The sequence below is a fragment of the Oncorhynchus keta genome, chromosome 1 (genome assembly GCF_023373465.1).
Source record: "Oncorhynchus keta strain PuntledgeMale-10-30-2019 chromosome 1, Oket_V2, whole genome shotgun sequence".
Lineage (NCBI taxonomy): Eukaryota > Metazoa > Chordata > Actinopteri > Salmoniformes > Salmonidae > Oncorhynchus > Oncorhynchus keta.
In genome coordinates this window covers 72,186,732-72,208,103 of record NC_068421.1, presented here as the reverse complement: position 1 = coordinate 72,208,103, position 21,372 = coordinate 72,186,732, and the positions used below count along the sequence as shown (strand labels likewise).

At 40.7% G+C, this 21,372-nt stretch overlaps 1 protein-coding gene across 3 annotated transcripts in view; it reads left to right on the top strand.

Moving 5' to 3' along the window:
* The window catches only part of LOC118392865 (UDP-N-acetylhexosamine pyrophosphorylase-like), a 35,393-nt gene that overhangs the window by 6,938 nt on the left and 7,083 nt on the right, over positions 1-21,372 (top strand). For all 3 annotated transcript variants that reach the window (XM_035784845.2, XM_035784862.2, XM_035784855.2), the window contains exons 4-7: positions 4,329-4,533; positions 10,853-11,028; positions 11,123-11,295; positions 18,329-18,522. In XM_035784845.2, coding sequence (XP_035640738.1) covers positions 4,329-4,533; positions 10,853-11,028; positions 11,123-11,295; positions 18,329-18,522 — 748 coding nt within the window. The remainder of the gene's footprint in view (positions 1-4,328; positions 4,534-10,852; positions 11,029-11,122; positions 11,296-18,328; positions 18,523-21,372) is intronic.

Sequence of the window (21,372 nt, the reverse complement as noted above, 5' to 3'; positions counted from 1 at the left end):
GCGAGAGCTTCTGGTTCTGCTTGGGACGTAAATGGGCTGCTGCTCACTGTGCCCTCACTCATGAGGTCATCCAGCTCTGCGTCAGTTCTTAAGTGTGTGTGTGTGTGTGTGTGTGTGTGTGTGTGTGTGTGTGTGTGTGTGCAGCCATCATCTACAGCAGCAAGCTAAGGATACATGCATCCAAGGTGTATGTATGAGTCAGGATAGCCAAAGCCTACAATAGCACCTCCCAGTCAACTCTCACCACTACTTCAAGGTCTCAGAGCAAGTGACGTCACCGATTGAAACACTATTTAGTGCGCACCACCGCTAACTAAGCTAGCGTTTCACATCCGTTACACTTAGGACCCTTGAGTGTGTACGTGGTGTGTGCGTATTTGTGGGCTAATCACTGACTCCCATAGCAACAGTTTATTGTAAGATAAAGTAGAGCTGTATAATAAGGGTGTTGTTGACCTGGTATGTTTAGATAGAGATTGACTGACTAATTGAACCATGGGTTATTCTGAGTTTATCTTGCTGTTTCACCTGCAATGATGATCAAAACTCCTTGCCAAGGTAGATTATACTTTAGCCATAAAAATTCCATAGTGTTCTTGAGTTTTGGCAACCATCACAAGTACGTTTAGTTTGAGTTATATTGCTTGAATAAGCTACAGGCCTATTGTTTGTACCATATTTCATAGTTCTACAGTTACCATGGTTCCCTAGCAGGAGCCTAAGCAGAGGGCTCCTGTACATTTTTGTGAATGTTTTTAATTTATGGCATTTTTTTAAACTTGTGTTTTTTTAAGAATGAACATTTAATATGTAAGGGATAAATGGCGAGTTCATTTTTTCCAAGGTAATGTACAGAATGTAGGCATTTATCCCGCTTATACCACAATTGCCAAATAAAACAATATGAAAGCACACATTTACCGGTATAAATACTTTTTTTTGTAAATCTATACATTTTTATAAGCAAATTCCTACTTTCTTATCTTTTGGTTGCTATAGACGCTACCCAGTCGTTCATTCTTTATGTTCCGTTGCCATACTCGCTGGTAAAGTTCTTATCCCTTGCTTGCTAGCTACGGCTAACACAATCACGACAGCCAGAATAACAGAAAAGTAGCAGTTTTTTATTGATATTAATTTGGATACATCCATAACTATGAGCTAATAATGCCCAATTTTTGCCCCTGCATAGCTAGAAAAGTTTGCCTTCTCATCAGGACACTCGAAACTGTTCATTACGAGGAGCTTGCATTGCTAGAAGCTAAATAATTAATTTGTTACTAGCAAACCTGAATAAAACACATCAGTTGCTGAAAACAGCTGGTCAAACTAAATGTGGGAGGAATTGACACCATAGTGCCACTTGCGTCATGACTGCATCAGTAGGAACCATTCTAGAGTGTGCATTAGTTCCGTGTAACGCACCGTGTATTTGCATGGCTATAGTTCATTCTTACATGTTAATATATAATAATATAATAATAATATATAATAATATAATAATATATAATAATACATGTTCTATGTCCGAGCTGCTTTTGAAAGCAAAAGTCGAATTGAAAACCGTTATTAAATTGTTGAGTTCCATTTTCTAAATGGCAAGCTTTTTTGCTTAGCTAAACGAGCAGGTCTGTTTTTTTGGTTTCCAAGGCAACTACTGTTGAATACATTTCTACTGGCAAATGAACACATTTCTAGAAACAAATGAGGCAAAGATTTTCATAACTAAACCAAGATATGCTTTGGTCGGTCGTTTCCAGCGGGAACAGATGAGTCACAGGGGGAAGAACAAGCAAGGAGGTGGGCAGAGCCAAGCTCTCTCTAAGTGAGATCCTATTGGCCCGTCCTAGCATACATCTGTATATTTACGTTGGGGAATGCTTACTCTGTGAAATGCGCGTGTGCAATAACTCGATTCGACTTTGCACCTTCTAAACAACGCATTTATTTATTTTTTGGTAAAGGCTATAAAACCTAGTCCACTCTGTTCATAACATATTCTAGTTTTGGGAACAGAAAACTCTGAGATCAAATTTTCATCGATGAAATTTGTACAATGTAGGCCAAAATCCATCTCATTGCATCTTCTAACCACTGCCCGTCAGTGGGCTTCATTTCACTACCATATTTGCTCGTGAGTGGAAACATCAAGCGGATGCTTCATATTTATATATCCAGTGAAATAACCTTTGTTCTGTGGTAGAGGTGTGCAGTGATGTGGATCGTGGGGAGGGCATAATTACAAGGCTTCTCTTTAATTATTTTTGAAATGTGGAGTGATTTCTGGCACCATGTAACTGCAGTAGCATCATCCAAGTGGGTGCTTAATTTTGTTTGTCGTGAAGGAGTAGCTAGCTAGCTACAGTTGAAGTCGGAAGTTTACATACACTTAGGTTTACATTTACATTTACATTGGAGTCATTAACTCGTTTTTCGACGACTCCACACATTTCATGTTAACAAACTAGTTTTGGCAAGTCGGTTAGGACATCTACTTTGTGCATGGCACACAATTTTTCCAACAATTGTTTACAGCCAGATTATTTCACTTATAATTCACTATCACAATTCCAGTGGGTCAGAAGTTTACATACACTAAGTTGACTGTGGCTTTTAAACAGCTTTGAAAATTCCAGAAAATGATGTCATGGCTCTAGAAGCTTCTGATAGGCTAATTGACATCATTTGAGTCAATTTGAGATGTACCTGTGGATGTATTTCAAGGCCTACCTTCAAACTCAATGACTCTTTGCTTGACATCATAGGAAAATCAAATGAAATCAACCAAGACCTCAGGGCAAAATATTGTGGACCTCCACAAGTCTGGTTTATCCTTGGGAGCAATTTCCAAATGCCAGAAAGTACCACGTTCATCTGTACAAACAACAGTACGCAATTATAAACACCATGGGACAGCGCAGCCGTCATACCGCTCAGGAAGGAGACGAGTTCTGTCTCCTAGAGATGAACGTACTTTGGTGTGAAAAGTGCCAATCAATCTCAGAACAACAGCAAAGGACCTTGTGAAGATGCTGGAGGAAACAGGTACAAAAGTATCTATATCCACAATAAAAATGAGTCCTGTATCGACATAACCTGAAAGGCCGCTCAGCAAGGAAGAAGCCACTGCTCCAAAACATCCATTAAAAAAGCCAGACTACGGTTTGCAACTGCACATGGGGACTAAGATCATACTTTTTGGAGAAATGTCCTCTGGTCTGCTGAAACAAAAATAGAACTGTTTGGCCATAATGACCATCGTTATGTTTAGAGGATAACGGGGAGGCTTACAAGCTGAAGTACACCATCCCAACCATGAAGCACAGGGGTAGCAGCATCATGTTGTTGGGGTGCTTTGCTGCAGGAGGGACTGGTGCACTTCACAAAATAGAACATAATGAGGAAGGAAAATTATGTGGATATATTGAAGCAATATCTCAAGACGTCAGTCAGGAAGGTAAAGCTTAGTTGCAAATGGGTCTTCCAAATGGACAATGACCCCAAGCATACTTCCAAAATTGTGGCAAAATGGCTTAAGGACAACAAAGTCAAGGTATTGCAGTGGCCATCACAAAGCCCTGACATCAATCCTATAGAAAATGTGTGTGCAGAGCTGAAAAAGAATGTGTGAGCAAGGAGGCCTACAAACCTGACTCAGTTACACCAGCTCTGTCAGGAGGAATGGGCTAAAATTCACCCAACTTATTGTGGGAAGCTTGTGGAGGGCTACCTGAAACATTTGGCCCAGGTAAAACAATTTAAAGGCAATGCTACCAAATACTAATTGAGTGTATGTGAACTTCTGACCCACTGGGAATGTGATGAAAAAAATAAAAGCTGAAATAAATAATTATCTCTACTATACATTTCATGTTCTTAAAATAAAGTGGTGATCCTGACTTAAGACAGGGCATTCTTACTCTGATTAAATGTCAGGAATTTTGAAAAACTGAGTTTAAATGTATTTGGCTAATGTGTATGTAAACTTCAGACTTCAACTGTACCTACTACAAAGTACATGGGCTGCAGTGGCTTAGCTCAAACTTAAACTGACTGAGTTCTACTATGGAAAAGACACAGTGGGACACCTTTGAGACAGCGCTTCCTGCCTGCCTCTGGACTTTCTCTCCCAGCTTGACCACCTCTCTCAGATCAACATTCAAGCCATGATCTTTGTAATAACTGTCCATCTCATGTGGTTTTTCTAAATGTTTTTTTGTCCTTTGAAGCGCTTTGAGATTCTGAAATTTGAATTTATTATTATCTTTACATGATGTAAAATAAATGATAGTTTTGTACATTAACTGTTGTTCTATTGTCTTTCCCAGGTCTGCGGTGTATCTCCCAGAGCAGCGTGGCTGTTCTCCTCCTAGCGGGAGGCCAGGGGACCAGGCTGGGGGTTTCCTATCCTAAAGGCATGTACGACGTGGGCCTGCCCTCCCACAAGACCCTGTTCCAGATCCAGGCAGAGAGGATACTGAGGCTGCAACAGCTGGCAGAACAGAGACATGGAGCCAAGTGCTGCATCCCCTGGTGAGAGTGGGACTGGCAGATAAGGGCATAATGATACACTATGGGGGATATACTGTATAGAACATACAGCACCACAGCAAACTGACCACAAAGCACTGTTTCTCAATCTAGTCCTGAGGAGCCCATTTTTGTTTTGGCCCCATTTGTGAAATCACAAACAAGCCATACAATGTTGTTATTGTATCAAAAATAAGTTGTTCCCCCTCTGTTCTCCAGTTTCATCGGTCTGATTTATTTATTAGACCTAGATAAGGAGCCTTCAAAAAGTATTCACACCAATTGTCTTTTTCCACGTTTTGTTGTTACACAGTGGGATTAAATTTGTCTTCTTTTTGTCACCTGTGTACACAAAATAATCGGTCAAAGTGGACGGAAATTTTGAATATTTGTAAAATTAGTATTTTACAAATATATCTTGATTAGCTAAGTATTCAACCCCCTGATTCGATACATGTTAGAATTCCCTTCGGCAGTGATTACAGCTCTGAGTCTTTTTGAGTAAGTCTCTAAGAGCTTTCCACACCTGGGTTGTGCAACATTTGCTCATTCATTATTTTCAAAATTCTTCAAGCTCTGCCAAATTGGTGGTGGATCATTGCAAGACAACCATTCTCAGGTCTTGCCATACATTTTTAAGCAGATTTAAGTCAAAACTGTAAGTTGGCCAACTCCAGTGGTATGCAACTGCAGTGTAGATTTGGCTTTTATTGTTATTGTCCTGCTTAAAGGTGAATTTGGTGGAAAGCAGACTGGACCAGTTTTTTTTTTTAATTTTTTTTATTTTTTTTTTTTGCGAGGATTTTGCATGTGTATAACTCCTCCCAAAAATGTTTTGCAGTATTTAGTGCCTTGCTGAAAACAGGATGCCTGTTTTGGAATAATTTTTTTATTTAATTTTTTACCTTTTTATTTAACTAGGCAAGTCAGTTAAGAACTAATTCTTATTTTCAATGACGTCCTAGGAACAGTGGGTTAACTGCCTATTCAGGGGAAGAAAGACAGATTTGTACCTCGTCAGCTCTGGGATTTGAACTTGCAACCTTTCGGTTACTAGTCCAACACTAACCACTAGGCTACCCTGCAGCAGGTATCACGTGGGTACGTGGCTACCCTGCCGCCCCAATTCTGTACAGGATTTCCTCATTTCACTCTGTCAACTAGGTTAGTATTGCGGAGTAACTACAATGTTGTTGATCCATCAGTTCTCTCATCACAGCCATTCAACTCTGTAACTGTTTTAAAAGTCACCATTGGCCTCATTGTAAAATCCCTGAGCAGTTTCCTTCCTCTCCTGCAACTGAGTTAAGGACACCTGTATCTTTGTAGTGACTGGGTGTATTGATACACCATCCCAAGTGTAATTAATAACTAATTAATAACTTCACCATGCTCAAAGGGATATTGAATGTTTGGTTATCTTAATTTTTTTACCCATCTACCAATAGGTGCCTTTGGAAAAACCTCCTGAACTTATTTAGGCTTGCCATAAAAGGGGTTGAATACCTATTGACTCAAGACATTTAATCTTTACATTTTTTAAATGAATTTGTAAACATTTCGAAAACCATAATTCTACTTTGACATTATGGGGTATTGTGTGTGTAGGCCAGTGACAAAATCTACATTGAATCTATTTTAAATTCGGGCTGTAACAACAAAATGTGGAAAAAGATAAGGGGTATGAATACTTTCTGAAGGCACTCACCTGAATCTATCAAGGAAGTGGTTTGATCCCGGAAAGGAGCAGAATTATAATTCCCTGTGGAGTATATGAAGGAAGTCATTAAGACGATTCAGAAGTGGGTTGACTGAAGGAGACGTCTTGCTGGCGTCCAGGGTTGGGCTGGGCTCTGTCTGTAATTAAGGTCAGGGGTCAGGACTAATAGCTCACCATGAGATGCCAGGTGACATTCATTCCAGTCATAAGGAAGTACTTCTGGTTTTGTCTAGTCATGGGTGGTCAGTGTCGTTTAAGATGAGGCCTTTTTTTCTCCTCTCTTTTCCCATCAGCATGGCATTATTTCTATTACAGCATATTGTCATGTTATTCATATTCCATTCACAGAGTTCAATGTAACATTGCTAGGATTAGGCTACTACATGATACTCTAATGTTCCCTATACCCATCATGAAGTTTCTACAACCTAGCCTATGAATGAAAGTTACCAACATATGTGCACACAGTTTGAGAAATGTTTTTGAGGTGAGACAGTGGCACATACAATTCCGGCTTGCACGCTCTTGCCTGCATCTAGCTGATATAGGGTGTAATCATTAGTCCGACAGTTGCAAATGAGAGTTTCTATTGGCCAAATTAAGCTATGTTTATCCCCGTTTTGTTCTGTTTGCTTCTGTTTTAAGAAACGTTTTTCAACAGAGTTGGCGGAATGAATACATACCTGATCATGCTTAAACACAGTTCACTTTCATAGCAGCCACATTGTATTCCTTCTCGCGCTCTCGTTCTCTCACCTTTTTTCTTTGTTTGTGTACTTCAATGCACAATACATCAGCTGTATGTAACGTTAGTGTCAAGGTAAGTTTTTGGTCATTAAGCAGTTTATACTGGTGGGCCCCAGTGGCAATAAATTCTTAAAACCAAAATCCTACCTTGAATTGGAGGAGTTCCAGTGTTGTGTTAGATAGTCATAGCCAGCTTGCTAACATGGCCAGCTTGCTAACATGGCATCTATCTCTTTAAGTAGGCTAAACTAGCTAGCTGCATTTGCTAGCTAAATAAGTGAAACTGAAAGTTTAAAAAATAATCTCTTGCGTCTCCATTTTGGAATAAATATTTTTTCAAAACTGTTCAACTATGGCCTTTCACTCTTTGTCAACTACTCACCACATTGTATGCATTGTAGTGCTAGCTAGCTGTAGCTTGTGCTTTCAGTACTAGATTTATTCTCTGATCCTTTGATTGGGTGGACAACATGTCAGTTCTTGCTGCAAGAGCGCTGATAGGTTGGAGGACGTCCTCCGGAAGTTGCCCTCATTCCATAGACTTACACTAATTATGACAAGAACAATGAGCCTCCTAGGTCTTGTATTGAAATCAATTTACCCAGAGGAGGACAGAAGCTAGCTGTAGATCTTCATGGCAAAATAGTTTAAATAAATTATTTGGTGACGTGATTTATATTTAGTATAGATTATCAAAAAAAGGTCACTAACTGTATTTTTTATTTTATGAAATCCACTGAGGATGAACATCAACTGTTGTTCCTTAGTGCTGAGGGATTAGTGCTTTTTGGGTTTGGTTTTGATTGAGTTTTAGAAGAAAAAATAAATGAATGCATTGTGGGTTCAATGCTGTAACACAGAATAAAACAATTGATGGTGAGTGACTGCTCATTACTGTAACTTATTAGGCTATAACCATCTTATTTACTTAAATAAAATATTCAATCAAGTTGTCAGGTAAAGATGCCTAAGCAACCTCTCTATCCCCCTCGTGTCTCTCTATCGCTCTTCCTCTCCATGTATGTCTACCGGCCACACAGACTTGCCCCAAGAACCGAGTAGGGAGCAATGGATTCTGGTCATTGTAGTTAATTAGCACGTTGTTATTTAAAATTGGTTATTTAAAAACTAAAAATAAACAGACATTTCAGTTAATGTTCATAGAAATAAAAGGAATTCATGGGTTGCACCTCCATCACGTCGTTGCCATGTTGATGCTTGGGGGCTAAGGACTGTTTGGTCTAAATTACACTATAGGGGCTTGGGAATATGATGACATTAGTGAAGTAGAAACATTTAGTAGGAATCAACTTTCCCATGTCAAACTTTTAGACAAATGGCAATTATGTCATTAGCTAGCAAAGTTTGTACAAAACAGCTAGCAATGCTAACGTTAGCTAGCTAAAATCTGGAGGCCTCCCCTTAATCTTAGCTAGCTGAAGTTGTACTGCATCTTAAAGTCAATCTGGCAACATAAAATGATGACAAAAGGTTTTCCTACTAATTATTTGTTTTTCTTAAATGTCTGTTTTCAAGCCACAGTATTGCACTTTAGACCATTGTGGGTGCATTGAGTAGAGTGCTCAGTCCTGAAACTAACTGTTTTAAAACAATATTGTGCCGCAACCCATCAATAGAACAGGCTTGAATGATCTAACATGATGACCAGACACGTTACGTGGGCGAGCATCGCAAAATAAATGTAGAAATCCATGTTATTCAATTATTGCACCCACACTGCTCGCGCGTGCCAACGAGCGTCTGCGTTGCCAAGGGCTAAAATAGAAGTCATTCCTATTTCTGACGCAGATCGCGCTGCAAGTCCTGCCTCTCGCATCTCCTCATTGGTTTATAGAAGCAGGTACCCATGTGATACCTGCTGCGGGGTAGCCTAGTGTTGGACTAGTAACCGGGAGGTTGCAATTTCAAATCCCCGAGCTGGCAAGGTACAAATATGTCGTTCTGCCCCTGAACAGGCAGTTAACCCACTGTTCCTAGGCCGTCCATTGAAATGAGAATTTGTTCTTAACTGACATGCCTAGTTAAAGGTAAAAAAAAAAAAAATTGAAAGACTAACTGTTTTGCCGGTAGTCCTGGTAAGTCAATGAAAGTTTAGATGCGATCACCATATAAGTTAAACTATGGAAAAGCCTGGAAGGAGGAGAGATGACTAGAAACAATTAGGTTGGCCGTTTTATGTGTGGATTAATTGTCGGGAGAAGAGGTCTTGTGCATTTCAGGTAAAATAACAACTCAATGTTTATCCCAGGACAAATTCACCATTAGCTAGCAAGTACAAGCTAACTAGCCATACATGTTTAATGCTTTTCAAGCTGTCCCCAAATGAATGTCATTGGTTCAGAGTTTGTTTGGATATTTTAACCTGCCTTTCGTGATCACGTTTGGTGTGGGTGTAACCGTATAACTTTAGACCGTCCCCTCGCCCATACCCGGGAGTGAACCAGGGACCCTCTGCATACATCAACAACAGTCATCCATGAATCATTGTTACCCATCGCTCCACAAAAGCCGCGGCCCTTGCAGAGCAAGGGGAACCACTAGTTCAAGGTCTCAGAGCAAGTGACGTCGCCGATTGAAATGCTATTTAGCGCGCACCACCGCTAACTAGCTAGCCGTTTCACATCCGTTACACTCACCCCCCTTTTGACGACCTCCTCTTTCCACAGCAACCAGTGATCCGGGTCACGGCACCAATGTAACAGTATAACTTTAGACCGTCCCCTCGCCCATACCCGGGAGTGAACCAGGGACCCTCTGCATACATCAACAACAGTCACCCACGAAGCATCGTTACCCATCACTCCACAAAAGCCACGGCCCTTGCAGAGCAAGGGGAACCACTACTTCAAGGTCTCGGAGCAAGTGACGTCACCGATTGAAACACTATTAGCGTGCACCACCACTAACTAGGAAGCCATTTCACATCTGTTACATTGGGGGGCAAATTAAAGTTATGCACGATAGTGCATGATGGCACAAGCGCCCAGCGGGTTTGGGTTCCGTGTTACCCTGCTAATTTGACTGGTAAACTCATGGGTACTCTCGCAATGGCTGCCTTATATTGTGATACAATCATATCCATGCTTTTTTGGAATCGTCTATCAACTGATGCTGGATTGCCATGGTAATGTAGAATGTTAATTCAAATTATGCTAATTGATGTGGCTCATGTAATGTAGTTTCAGTAATGTCAGTTGAGTTGATATAACAAATCACAATACAGATTGAAGGGTACACTTCCTGCTTTTACTTCCTGGCATGGGTCTAGGTCAAAAATATACCAGTTACGATAACGTCCTCACAAATCTGGGATCAGCGGCATTGTTAACTACCCGCGCTGTTTTTAACTAGCATAGCTGGTCCCATTTTTGCAAAGCGTTATGCGTTATTAGAATCCCATTGTCTTAACCTTTCACCTTCAACCTAGGTGTGGGTACACTCAAGATGTCTGCCAGTCCAACCATTATTCCATCATTGACTTGAATTGAGATGCCCTTTCTATTCATTCAATTTTTGGGGTTTTTAACCACTTTGCCACCATGTATTTTTAGCTTTTGTCAGATCAGAGCATTCAGATGTTAAAAGTCATAAAAATGTTAGCCTAATCTGGCAATGTGGATTATGAATAACTTTCTGGCAAAGTTATTTTATGGGACTTATGTCACTGATACAGTGAAAAGTCAAACTTTTGATTAAAAAAAACAATTGAAGCACTGTCTTTGGAGTTGTGTTAGTCTTGAATCAAACCCAATGTATCACCCCATTCTCCCTGTGCATAATGACCAGTGAATGAATGAATCATGAACTGAATTGTGCCTCCTGATTTCCCCCTAGGTACATCATGACGAGCGGCCGGACCATGGAGTCAACTAAAACGTTTTTTTCGCGCCACAGCTACTTTGGGTTGTGCAAAGACAACGTGATATTCTTCCAGCAGGGCATGCTGCCTGCCATGGACTACAATGGCAAGATCATCCTGGAGAGCAAAAACAAGCTGGCCATGGCCCCAGGTACATAACCCAATGTGTGTTCAGTGTGTGTATATGTCTGTGTATTTTAGATGATAACAGGGGTCTCGTGTGTGTGTGTGTGTGTGTGTTTCAGATGGTAACGGGGGTCTTTACAGAGCTCTGGGTACCCAGGGGATCGTGGAGGACATGGATCGGAGGGGGGTCAAGTTCATCCATGTCTACTGTGTGGACAACATCCTGGTTAAAGTAGCAGACCCTGCCTTTGTTGGCTTCTGTGTCCAGAAAGGAGGAGACTGTGGGGCTAAGGTTAGTAGCCCTCCGTCTCTTTCTCACTGGAAGTTTTTATTTTCTTCTTTCTATCTCGAGCCGTCTCTCTCTGCCCTCTTCTGTGTCTCTCTCTCAACTGGGGGCCAAAAGTGACTTACCAAATGTGATCCAATACTCTTAAATGACTTCCTTCCTTTTCTCAGTATATCCTAAATTGGTTTCCTCTCCTGTTCCCTGCTCCCTCTAAGCCAATGTTCACAAAGGCTTTGAACTGAAAGCAATGTTGGTCACTGTTGAAGGAAGAAATGAAAATGAATTTAGACCAATCCTTGATCTCCTGGTTGTTCATCTCCTGTTATGCAATACCAGACCAGGAAGTAGTCTTTGTTCTATGTGTTCAGTGAAGGTGTGTTTTGACTGTGTTTCGATAAGAGTGTGATTGAGGGGATCCTATTAAACTGGCCCAGGTAGGTGGAGTTTGCAACTAGTAAAAATGCATCTGTTTTGGAAACGGGCTGCCTCCTGGGTGTGAGCCGGGTGCCCCCCCGGCCGACGGTGGTGAAGTAGACTCAAACAAAAGTGACCTAGGTTAAGCATGTGGAGTGATGAGTAGGATTCTGTGCTTTCACATGCAAAAGTGATTGCTTGTGATTAAAATGCTTTGCCTGCCTTCCCAATGAAAACTAGTTAGAATTTCAAACGTATATTTTATGGAAAATAAATGTTGAATGTTTCTGTACGATTAATCATGCTACCTTGTTGACAATATTACAGAGCAGCTCAGATTACTGTACCATTTAAGTGGGATACACCTCCCCCAGTCTTTTGCATGGTCACATGATGGACCATAGCCCAGTGCAACCTGGGCCAGTTTAACCTAATCCCCATATTGAAACAGTGAAAACTGCCCTGGCACAACTTCCTCTATAAACTTCTAATTCACCACTAGGTGGGGGTGTAGTCTGCTATCCAGGATTTCAGTAGCTGAGGTCTGAACAGTGGAGTTTTTAGCCAGACAATGTAAGGAACTTTATGATGGACTAGTCCATTTAAAACACATCCAGGGATGCGCGCGCATTCATTGCTACTTCAACTATTTCTCTCTAATTTGATGGCTGAGATTATATAGGACACAAACCTATACTGAACAAAATATAAGCGCAACATTTTTTTTTTACTGAGTGACAGTTCATATAAGGTTATCAGTCAATTTAAATCAATTAATTAGGCCCAAGTCTAGGGATTTCAAATGACTGGGCAGGTGTGCCCCATCAGATGATCCTACAGGATGTGGAGGTCCCAGGCTGGCCTGGTTACGTGTTCTGCAGTTGAGGCCTGTTGGACGTACTGACAAATTCTCTAAAACGACATTGGAGGCAGCTTATGGTAGAGAAACTGACATTAAATTCTCTGGTAACAGCTCTGGTGAACATTCCTGCAGTCAGCATGCCAATTACACACTCCCTCAACTTTAGTAGAATGTGGCATTGTGTTGGGTGACAAAACTACACGTTATAAAATGGCCTTTTACTGTCCCACGCACAAGGTGCACCTATGTAATGGGCATGCTTTTTAATATGCCATACCTTTCAGGTGGATGGATTATCTTGGCAAAGCAGAAATGCTCACTAACAGGGATGTAAAAACCATTTGTGTACAATTTCAGATGAGCTTTTTGTGTGTATGGAACATTTCTGAGATTTTTTATTTCAGCTCATGGAACATGGGACCAACACTTTACATGTTGTGTTTTATATTTTGTTCAGTGTAAATAACTGCTGCAACTATATGAAGTGAGTGGCCTGGTTTTACTGCCTCATTATGGACAGTGAGGGAACCACATAGCCCTCCAACACAGACAAGGCTTGGCCCACTCAGCCTATAGTATCACAAGCCTCTTAGGTGCGTTCAACAAAGGAACTAGTTCACGAACGTTAACATATTCCATATGTTTTGTGTTAGCTAACAGTCTGAGAAGCGAACGCAGGTGTCTATTTCGGATCTAAACTGCCTCTAAAAATAGTGGCCACTGTAAACTTTCTACTATTTTTAGGGAAAGTGAATACCTAGTCAGTTGCCAGCACAACTGAATGCATTCAACTGAAATGTGTCTCCCGCATTTAACCCAACCCCTCAATCATTTAGTAGGAATAATTAAGTCATTCCCAGTTTGAATATTGTTGCTACAAAGCTACAGTAATCCGTACAAAAATTAGGTATTTGATGTTTCACCGTAACATTTTGGAATGTTCAACTGAAATTGTTACTCTGGCAACGTGTTCGCCGCAAACAGAAAGCCTTGTTGAACTCGCCTCTGATATATGATCTGTTTTTTCTAGACAATGAGTTTGGGCACAGTACTATTTTTGAGACTGTTCCCTGTAAAATCAGTGGTTAAATACGAAACTTTATAGAAGAAAAATAAACGCACACCTATTTAGGCGAGGTGCTTGCTCGCGGAGTAGAAAACATGAAAATGAAAGAGCCGCACACTCTAGGAGCTCAGATGCAAAAATGTAATTACCAAAATTTCGACAGCCAAGCTGTCTCCATCAGGGTATAATCAAACACTGCGGGATGACTCGTTTATGTAGTGTCAAAAGACACAGGTGTCTGTAATCATGACCAAGAGTGGCCTAATATCATTGGTTAATTATCAAATATTAACATGGCATACAAACAACAAATGGATAGCATATGATCATAAATTCATTTGACTACAAAAGCTTACAAACAATGGCAAAGTCACAATAATGACTTCAGATCAGCCTACGAAGAAAATCAACCAAGACAAAAAAAGACATGGCCGAGGATAGTCTACTTCTGGAGAAACCCTGACAAGGGAGGTCCTGCTCCCCCTCTCCATGGCAGACGCCCATCTGATCAACGCTCTACAACCAGCGCCTCGTCGGCTTCCAGTGGTAGTTTTTTTATTCAAAGAGAGACTGAACGGACGGAAGGGTCCGTTCAGTTGGCCGCAGGCACGCGCATTGACAAGATGCCGCACCCGACGGGGTAAGAAGAAATGACTATGAGAGGCAGAGGAGACGGTTCATACGGTCCCAGAACCCACGGGATTGAGTGTCTTTAATTTATCAAGCAAGATGCACGATGCACTATTGTAAAGTGACTGTTCCACAGGATGTCATAAGGTGTATGCACCAATTTGTAAGTCGCTCTGGATAAGAGCGTCTGCTAAATGACTTAAATGTAATGTAAATGTAATATTGAGCCCTGTCCATGTCTCTTTGCTTAATAAAGGGTTATCTTTTGTGCCTGCAACGATTTTGATGATAAAGTAGACATGTTTAAGTTTTTTTATAAACCTTGGTTTAAGGGAATACTTTAGCTCCCCTAATTCTGACACTTCAATTGAACCAGTTGATTGCTCTCCTGCACATACTCCGACTCCTTTTAGAAGCAAGAGTTATTTTATACCTCCAGCCAATCGCAATCACTCTATCGAGACATATTGCAGACTTGTGGAAAAAGATGTTGGACATCTCCTTAAGAATAAACAGGGGTCCAAATCTTTCCATTATCTACCTGAGGATGAAAAACCACCTTAGCTTGATTTACAATCCGTTATGTCCTGCTGATAAGGGTGGGTCGGTTGTACTCATGGATGGGACAGTTTATGCACATGAGTGTCATAGACTGCTGCTTGACAACACCTTTTTACAAGAAACTCAGAAGTGACCCTACTTCCCAATTTCAGAATACTATCTTTACTGTCCAAGATGGGTATTCAAGTTCTGGTCAGATAACCAAAAAAGAACATGATTTTTGGCTATTCAACACCCTAAAATTGCCACTTTCTATACTTTGTCGAAATTACACAAGAATGTTACAAAACCTCCAAGGTGCCCTATTGTAGCAGGCGTTGATGCAGTAACGGCCCCTCTATCTACTTTTGTTGACTTTGTTATTAGACCACTTGCAGAACAGCTCCCCTCCTTTGAAGAGATCATACTGCTGGTGTTCTTTATCATTGAATCTCTTGATCCTCTCCCTGAGAATACCTTGTTAGTTACTTTTGATGCTGAGTCGTTATACACATTCCACACGAGGGCGGTATTGAAGCTATGGAACATTTTTCTTCTGCAACGTGACCCTAATGAACTACCTTCCAGTGCCTGCATTATAACATTGGCTGAAGTCGTACTCACACAACTATTTCATGTTTCTAAATTATTTATTTATTCAGACGAAGGGTACTGCTATGGGATCCCCCATGGCTCCTAACTATGCTAATTTGTATGTGGGTTTTCAATCCTCTCAAATGTTTTATTGCCTAACATCATTATTTGGAAACTGTATATTGATGATATTTTTGTTCTATGGAGGGGTGATGTAAAACAGCTCCATGCTATTCTTAACTCCTGTTCTGATCATTTGAGATTTACTATGCAATCTGATAATGTCAAATCAGTTTTCTTGATCTTCTGATTTTGTGAAGATAATGTTCTATACACTGATCTTTACAGGAAGCCTACTGATCGTAACAGTTTGTTGAGGGCTGATAGTTGTCACCCACTTCCCTTGAAAAATAGTTTGCCCTACAGCTACTTCTATCGAATCAAAATAATTTGCAAAAAAACAATCCGATTTCGACAAATGTCTGAGACTCAAAGAAAGTTCAAGGAGAGGGGCTACAAAAATGATCAGATTAATATTGCCATTGACAAAATTCAAAGCAAAACGAGACATGACCTTTTTCAAGGTCAGTCTCTCAAAAATACACATTGTGTTCTAACTACCCGCTATTCAAAGCGTTCTGAACAAATTAAGGGAATTGCTCAAACATTGGCACATTCTAAAATCCGATTATATTCTCAGTAATGTGTTTTCGGACCTTCCCTTGGTCGTATTCTCGCGGGGCAGAAATCTCAGAGACCAATTGGTACACTCTGATTTACCTCCCCAAGATATTCCTGAACGTCTATTTGCGCCCCTACTGGATGGAAATTACAAATGTAATGGCTGTGCTCAATGCAATGGCACTTATAAATGTAGATCCTTCAAACACCCACAAACAGGGAAATCGATCCCAATCAAAGGTGTTATTACGTGCTCCACTAAGGCAGTTATTTATCTTTATAACTTGTCCTTGTGGTAAAAATGATGTGGGTAAAACAAAGCGCGAATTAAAAGTACGTATCTCAGAGCATCGTAGCACCATTGGGTGTAAACTTTACCCAGTTGCTGTCCACTTCTTGGAGGCAGGCCACTCGATTTCGTCTCTGCGTTATATTGGCATCGAACATGTCACCCTCCCTAGGAGAGGGGGTGACCTTGGTAATTTATTGTTAAAACGAGAGGCCTGGATCTTTAACTTAAAGACCATTGCTCCCTTCGGTCTCAACGTAGACTTTGATCTGAAGCCATTATTGTGACTTTGCCATTGTAATTGTTTGTAAGCTTTTGTAGTCAAATGAATTTATGATCGTATGCTATCCATTTGTTGTTTGTATGCTGTTTGTATGCCATTTTAATATTTGATAATTAACCAATGATATTAGGCCACTCTTGACCATGATTACAGACACCTGTATTTTGACACTATATAAACGAGTCATCCCGCAGTGTTTGTGATTATACCCTGATGAAGACAGCTTGGCTGTCGAAATGTTGGTAATTACATTTTTGCATTTGAGCTCCTAGAGTGTGCGGCTCTCTTTAATTTTCAAGTTAAATACGAAACGTAACTTTTTTTTTCAGGAAAGCGACAGTTTTTACGACCTGTTTAACTAGCGTGGCAGTCTAACTATTAAACTATTTTTCTTTTTGTATTTTTGTATTTATTTGACCTTAATGTTGGAGATATGTGGCTCAAATTCAGCAGTACAGCATCCCCACCACGCACGCGCGCGCACACATACACTGTGAGGCCAGTTCATGAGTAATGTGAAGAGAATGGAAGTAGTAAGACTCGGACTTGGGTCAGTCGTGGGAAATACGAGCAGAGATGGGGCGCTAGCTATCATCCATTTCCTCCTGATGGCAGCTTTGTGACGTCTAACATCCTCTCATCACTGTCTCAGGACAGGAACACGCGCGCAAACACTCTTCAGAAATATTTTGGCTGGCTAGTCCCAGTTTGACACGAGACGCTGCTATTACTCTTCATTAGTGTGCTTTCTTCACATGAGTGGACACTCCTCCCTCACCCTCTGTATTCCCCCTAAACTCCTTCCTTTCTCCTTCAGTTAGTTATTACTGACAGGCCTGCTCCTGTTGGAACAAGCAGTTAACACACACCAATGTTCTGCAAGACCTTCAGCAGATTGTTAAATTGACATTTTAGGCTTTAGTTCTGCGTTATTATGGCAATGGTCTATTTGCATATAAACCTACTGCAGCTCTTATTGGTTATGCCGCACCGGTACGGGCTGAGGCATGCGTGTCAATGCAATAGAAACCTACTCTGATGTGTTCTGCCGACAACTAAGTCTTGTGTAATTTGTTTTGCATACTAATAAGTCTTGGATAGTTAGTTTTGTGTTCGTATGTTGCTTTGAAAGTGGCTAATATTGCATTGATTCTATCACAATTGCCACAGTAAAGGGAAATGTTGATAGTGTTAACAGGGAAAACTCTAGAAAGTTGAGTGAAGTTCAATCTTGTTCTTCTCTGTGGGCGGATACTTTATTTCTGCACAGCAGTCTCGCCCCGTGCACCACACATTTTAGAGGGAGCATTGATGTCCACATACTTTTGTTTATATATAGTGTATTTAACTCCAAGTTGAGAGCTGTAGTAAACCCATTCCTGTTGTGTGTCAGATTAAGCGCTGTGGTGTGGCGGTTCTGCTAGGATCAGAGGAATGCAGGGACCCACCCTCGTGTCATTAACTGACAAACATTACAGTTGATGTGGATTCTTGCCCCAATACTAACCCCCTCATCAAGCCCAGCTCTGTCATTTTGACTACCAACCAGATGGGCTAAGGGCTGGATTTCTGATTCAGACAAATGTAGAGTTAAATGCTATTTTTAAGAATCCCATCCATATCTACATTTTTGAGACATTTTGACCCAGGTTAAATCCCTTCCTGTGGCATCACTTCCAGGTGGTGGAGAAGACCAATCCAACGGAGGCGGTGGGCGTGGTCTGTAAAGTCGACGGACGTTACCAGGTGGTAGAGTACAGCGAGATCACCTTGGCTACGGCTGAGAAGCGCAGCGTGGACGGACGGCTGATGTTCAATGCAGGAAACGTGGCCAATCACTTCTTCACCCTAGCCTTCCTCAGGGACATCGTCCAGTGAGTCTCAAACACACACAAACATTTATGCAAGCACACAGCCACACACACCTCCATACAGTAAGTGAGTAATTACATGGTGAATGGGTATCCCTCATTAAGCAGGTATTTGAGATCATTACTTGCCTAGTGGGAGCCTCATAACCTGGGAGCTTAGTAGTGGCTTTGGACCTAGCTGGTTTCTAATGAGCAGTGTCTGTCAGCTGATATATCCCTGGAAACATCACAGTGACTTTAATGAATATCCAGAATCTAAGGTGAAGTAAATGAAAGGAGAAAAAGCTGAAGTTTAGTTTGGAAGTTTTTATTTTTTTCTTCACTTTTAACTGTTAAAACCAAGTGCGTGTTTCAAATTTCCTGATCTCACCCTCTCTCTGCATCCACCTCTCTCTGCATCCCCCCCTTTCAGTTCAATTCAAATGGGCTTGATTTGATATGGGAAACATATGTTTACATTGCCAAAGCAAGTGAAATAATCATTAAACAAAAGTAGGGCTGTCCTCGACTAAAAAAAAATCTTAGTTGACCAGGAGTCGCCAATCAATTGGTCAAAATTTTAAAACGTGTATATTTTTACATATATTGACACATTTGATGTGTTTTAAACAAATCAACCATATTCACTGAGCTTGTCTGATGCTTTAAGCACACTGTTTGATTAAATAATTAACACACAAATGGTTAGTGGGAGTCCGACAGCAATTGATTTGATTGTGCCGTAATAATAGTAATAACAATAAGTAGATCAAGAAAAAGCAGCATTATTATTGTAATATTTTTTGGACAATTTGAAACCGTGTAAACAACACTACATCAATAATACCAGGGAGGCTGTTCTGAGGGACAAAAAGTGTAAAGCCTTCATTACAGCAAATAAATTAAAAACAGCCAAATTTGTGAAAATGTTTACTTGACATGTTGTGAGGCTTGATGCTCATGGAATGAGTAGGCTATTAAAAACTCAAACAGGCAACAGAAGCAGGATCTGTCTTATTTCTGTAGATACAGTATATTGATTTATAAAGCCAGGCACATTTAACAGTTAGGCTATTGATTATAGACCTAATTAAGTTGTGATTTCCTCTCTCCTCACTTTTTGTAGAAAAGGCAATGGCAGTTTTCTCATCTCCACATTCTGCTTCTGCCTCCGCTGTATTGTTCTCAAGACCAATGTGCTGGTTAACTTTGCTATTATGCATATAGCAACATTGTCTAGGAAAAGGTGCCAATTCAACAATGCACTGATGTGTTTCAGAACCGTAGACAGCTATCACTATCCAACATGGGAGAAAGCGCTTTTGTTTTATCATTGTTCTTATGTAATATAACCATATACAATTTCAGTAGCACATGTCTTAGAGTTATGAACTGTACCATCCCCAGGGCCTCCACAATGGATTAGTCCACTCAAACAGATGTGAATCAGACACGTGTCTTGTACACCACAATATTTGTATTTCATTCTTTTGACTAAAGAAATCTTGGTCGACCAACAGCCTATCGACCAAACAATCTACGATGGTCTTTTACAGTCCCCAGCACAAGCTGCACCTGTGGAATGATATTGCTTTTTAATCAGCTTCTTGATATGCCGCCTGTCAGATGGCTGGATTATCTTGGCAAATGAGAAATGCTCACTAACAGGGAAGTAAACACATTTGTGCACAAGTTGAGAGAAATGTTTTTTTGTGCGTATGGAACATTTCAGGGATATTTTATTCCAGCTCATGAAACATGGGACTAACACGTTTGCATTTATGTTTTTGTTCAGTCTAGGATTTCTATTTCTTTTTGCAATTTAGCAGCTATGAAACAAAACAGCAGAAATACTTTGAAAACAACTACTGCAGCATTTTTCTGACCCTAACTCACATGTGCTCATACTTGACTTTTTACTATTTTTATTCAATGTGGGGCTCGCACTTTAGAGCCCTGCAACTTGACCAACCGCCAACGTGGCTGGTAATATAGACATTCTTACCTGCAATACCTAAATCTACCCGCATTTGGCAGGTGTTAATTGTATGCCCTGGATATGGGAGTTTATCAATGTTGGATTTGTTTTCAAATTCTTTGTGGGTCTCTAATATGGTCATATATTTGGCAGGAGATTAGCAAGTGCAGATCAGTTTCCACCTAATTTTGTGGACAGTGGGCACCTCCTGTCTTTTGAGGGCCAGGTCTGCCTCTCTCATTAGCAAGGCTATGCCCACAAAGTCTGTACAGTCAAGGATTTTCTTATTTTTGGGTCAGTCAGTGGTCAGCCATTGTGTACTCTCAGTGGGGTCTTTGTTGTTCTCGCTCTCTCTCGCTCTCTGCATCCCCGTCTTTCTCTTACCCCCTTTCTCTCTCTCCACCGTGGTTGGCCGTGGTTTTGCAAGCTCGATCCAACTTAGCTATTTTGTTTATTTTTTACTTTATTTGCAGGGAATGTATCTGCTATAATTTCCTACAACATAAGATCGGCAGTTATTTACCTAAATTCTGACTTCTATTCATCTGGCCTGGGCTCTTTCTGTAATTCCTGTTAACCTGAAATGACACAACGACAAGGTTCCAGTTTAACCTAAAAAAAAATCAAAATAATCAAAGTATTTTTAGTGCCGACTTCATGGATGCAAAAGTCAGCACAGTACAAGCGGTCAAAGCCAACTATTTCTCCCTACCATCTACCATCTAGACAGGCAGCTTTCAAGTTGCGAGATACTAACACTGCATCCGGGAGAACCATGTCGTACTTGCGCATCCTATTGTACCTCTGTTCGAAATCAGTGATGTAGTCTGTCATTGCAACCAAAATATTTCTCGTAACACTGTCAAAGTTTGAATATGCCTCGTAAGCACGGTCAT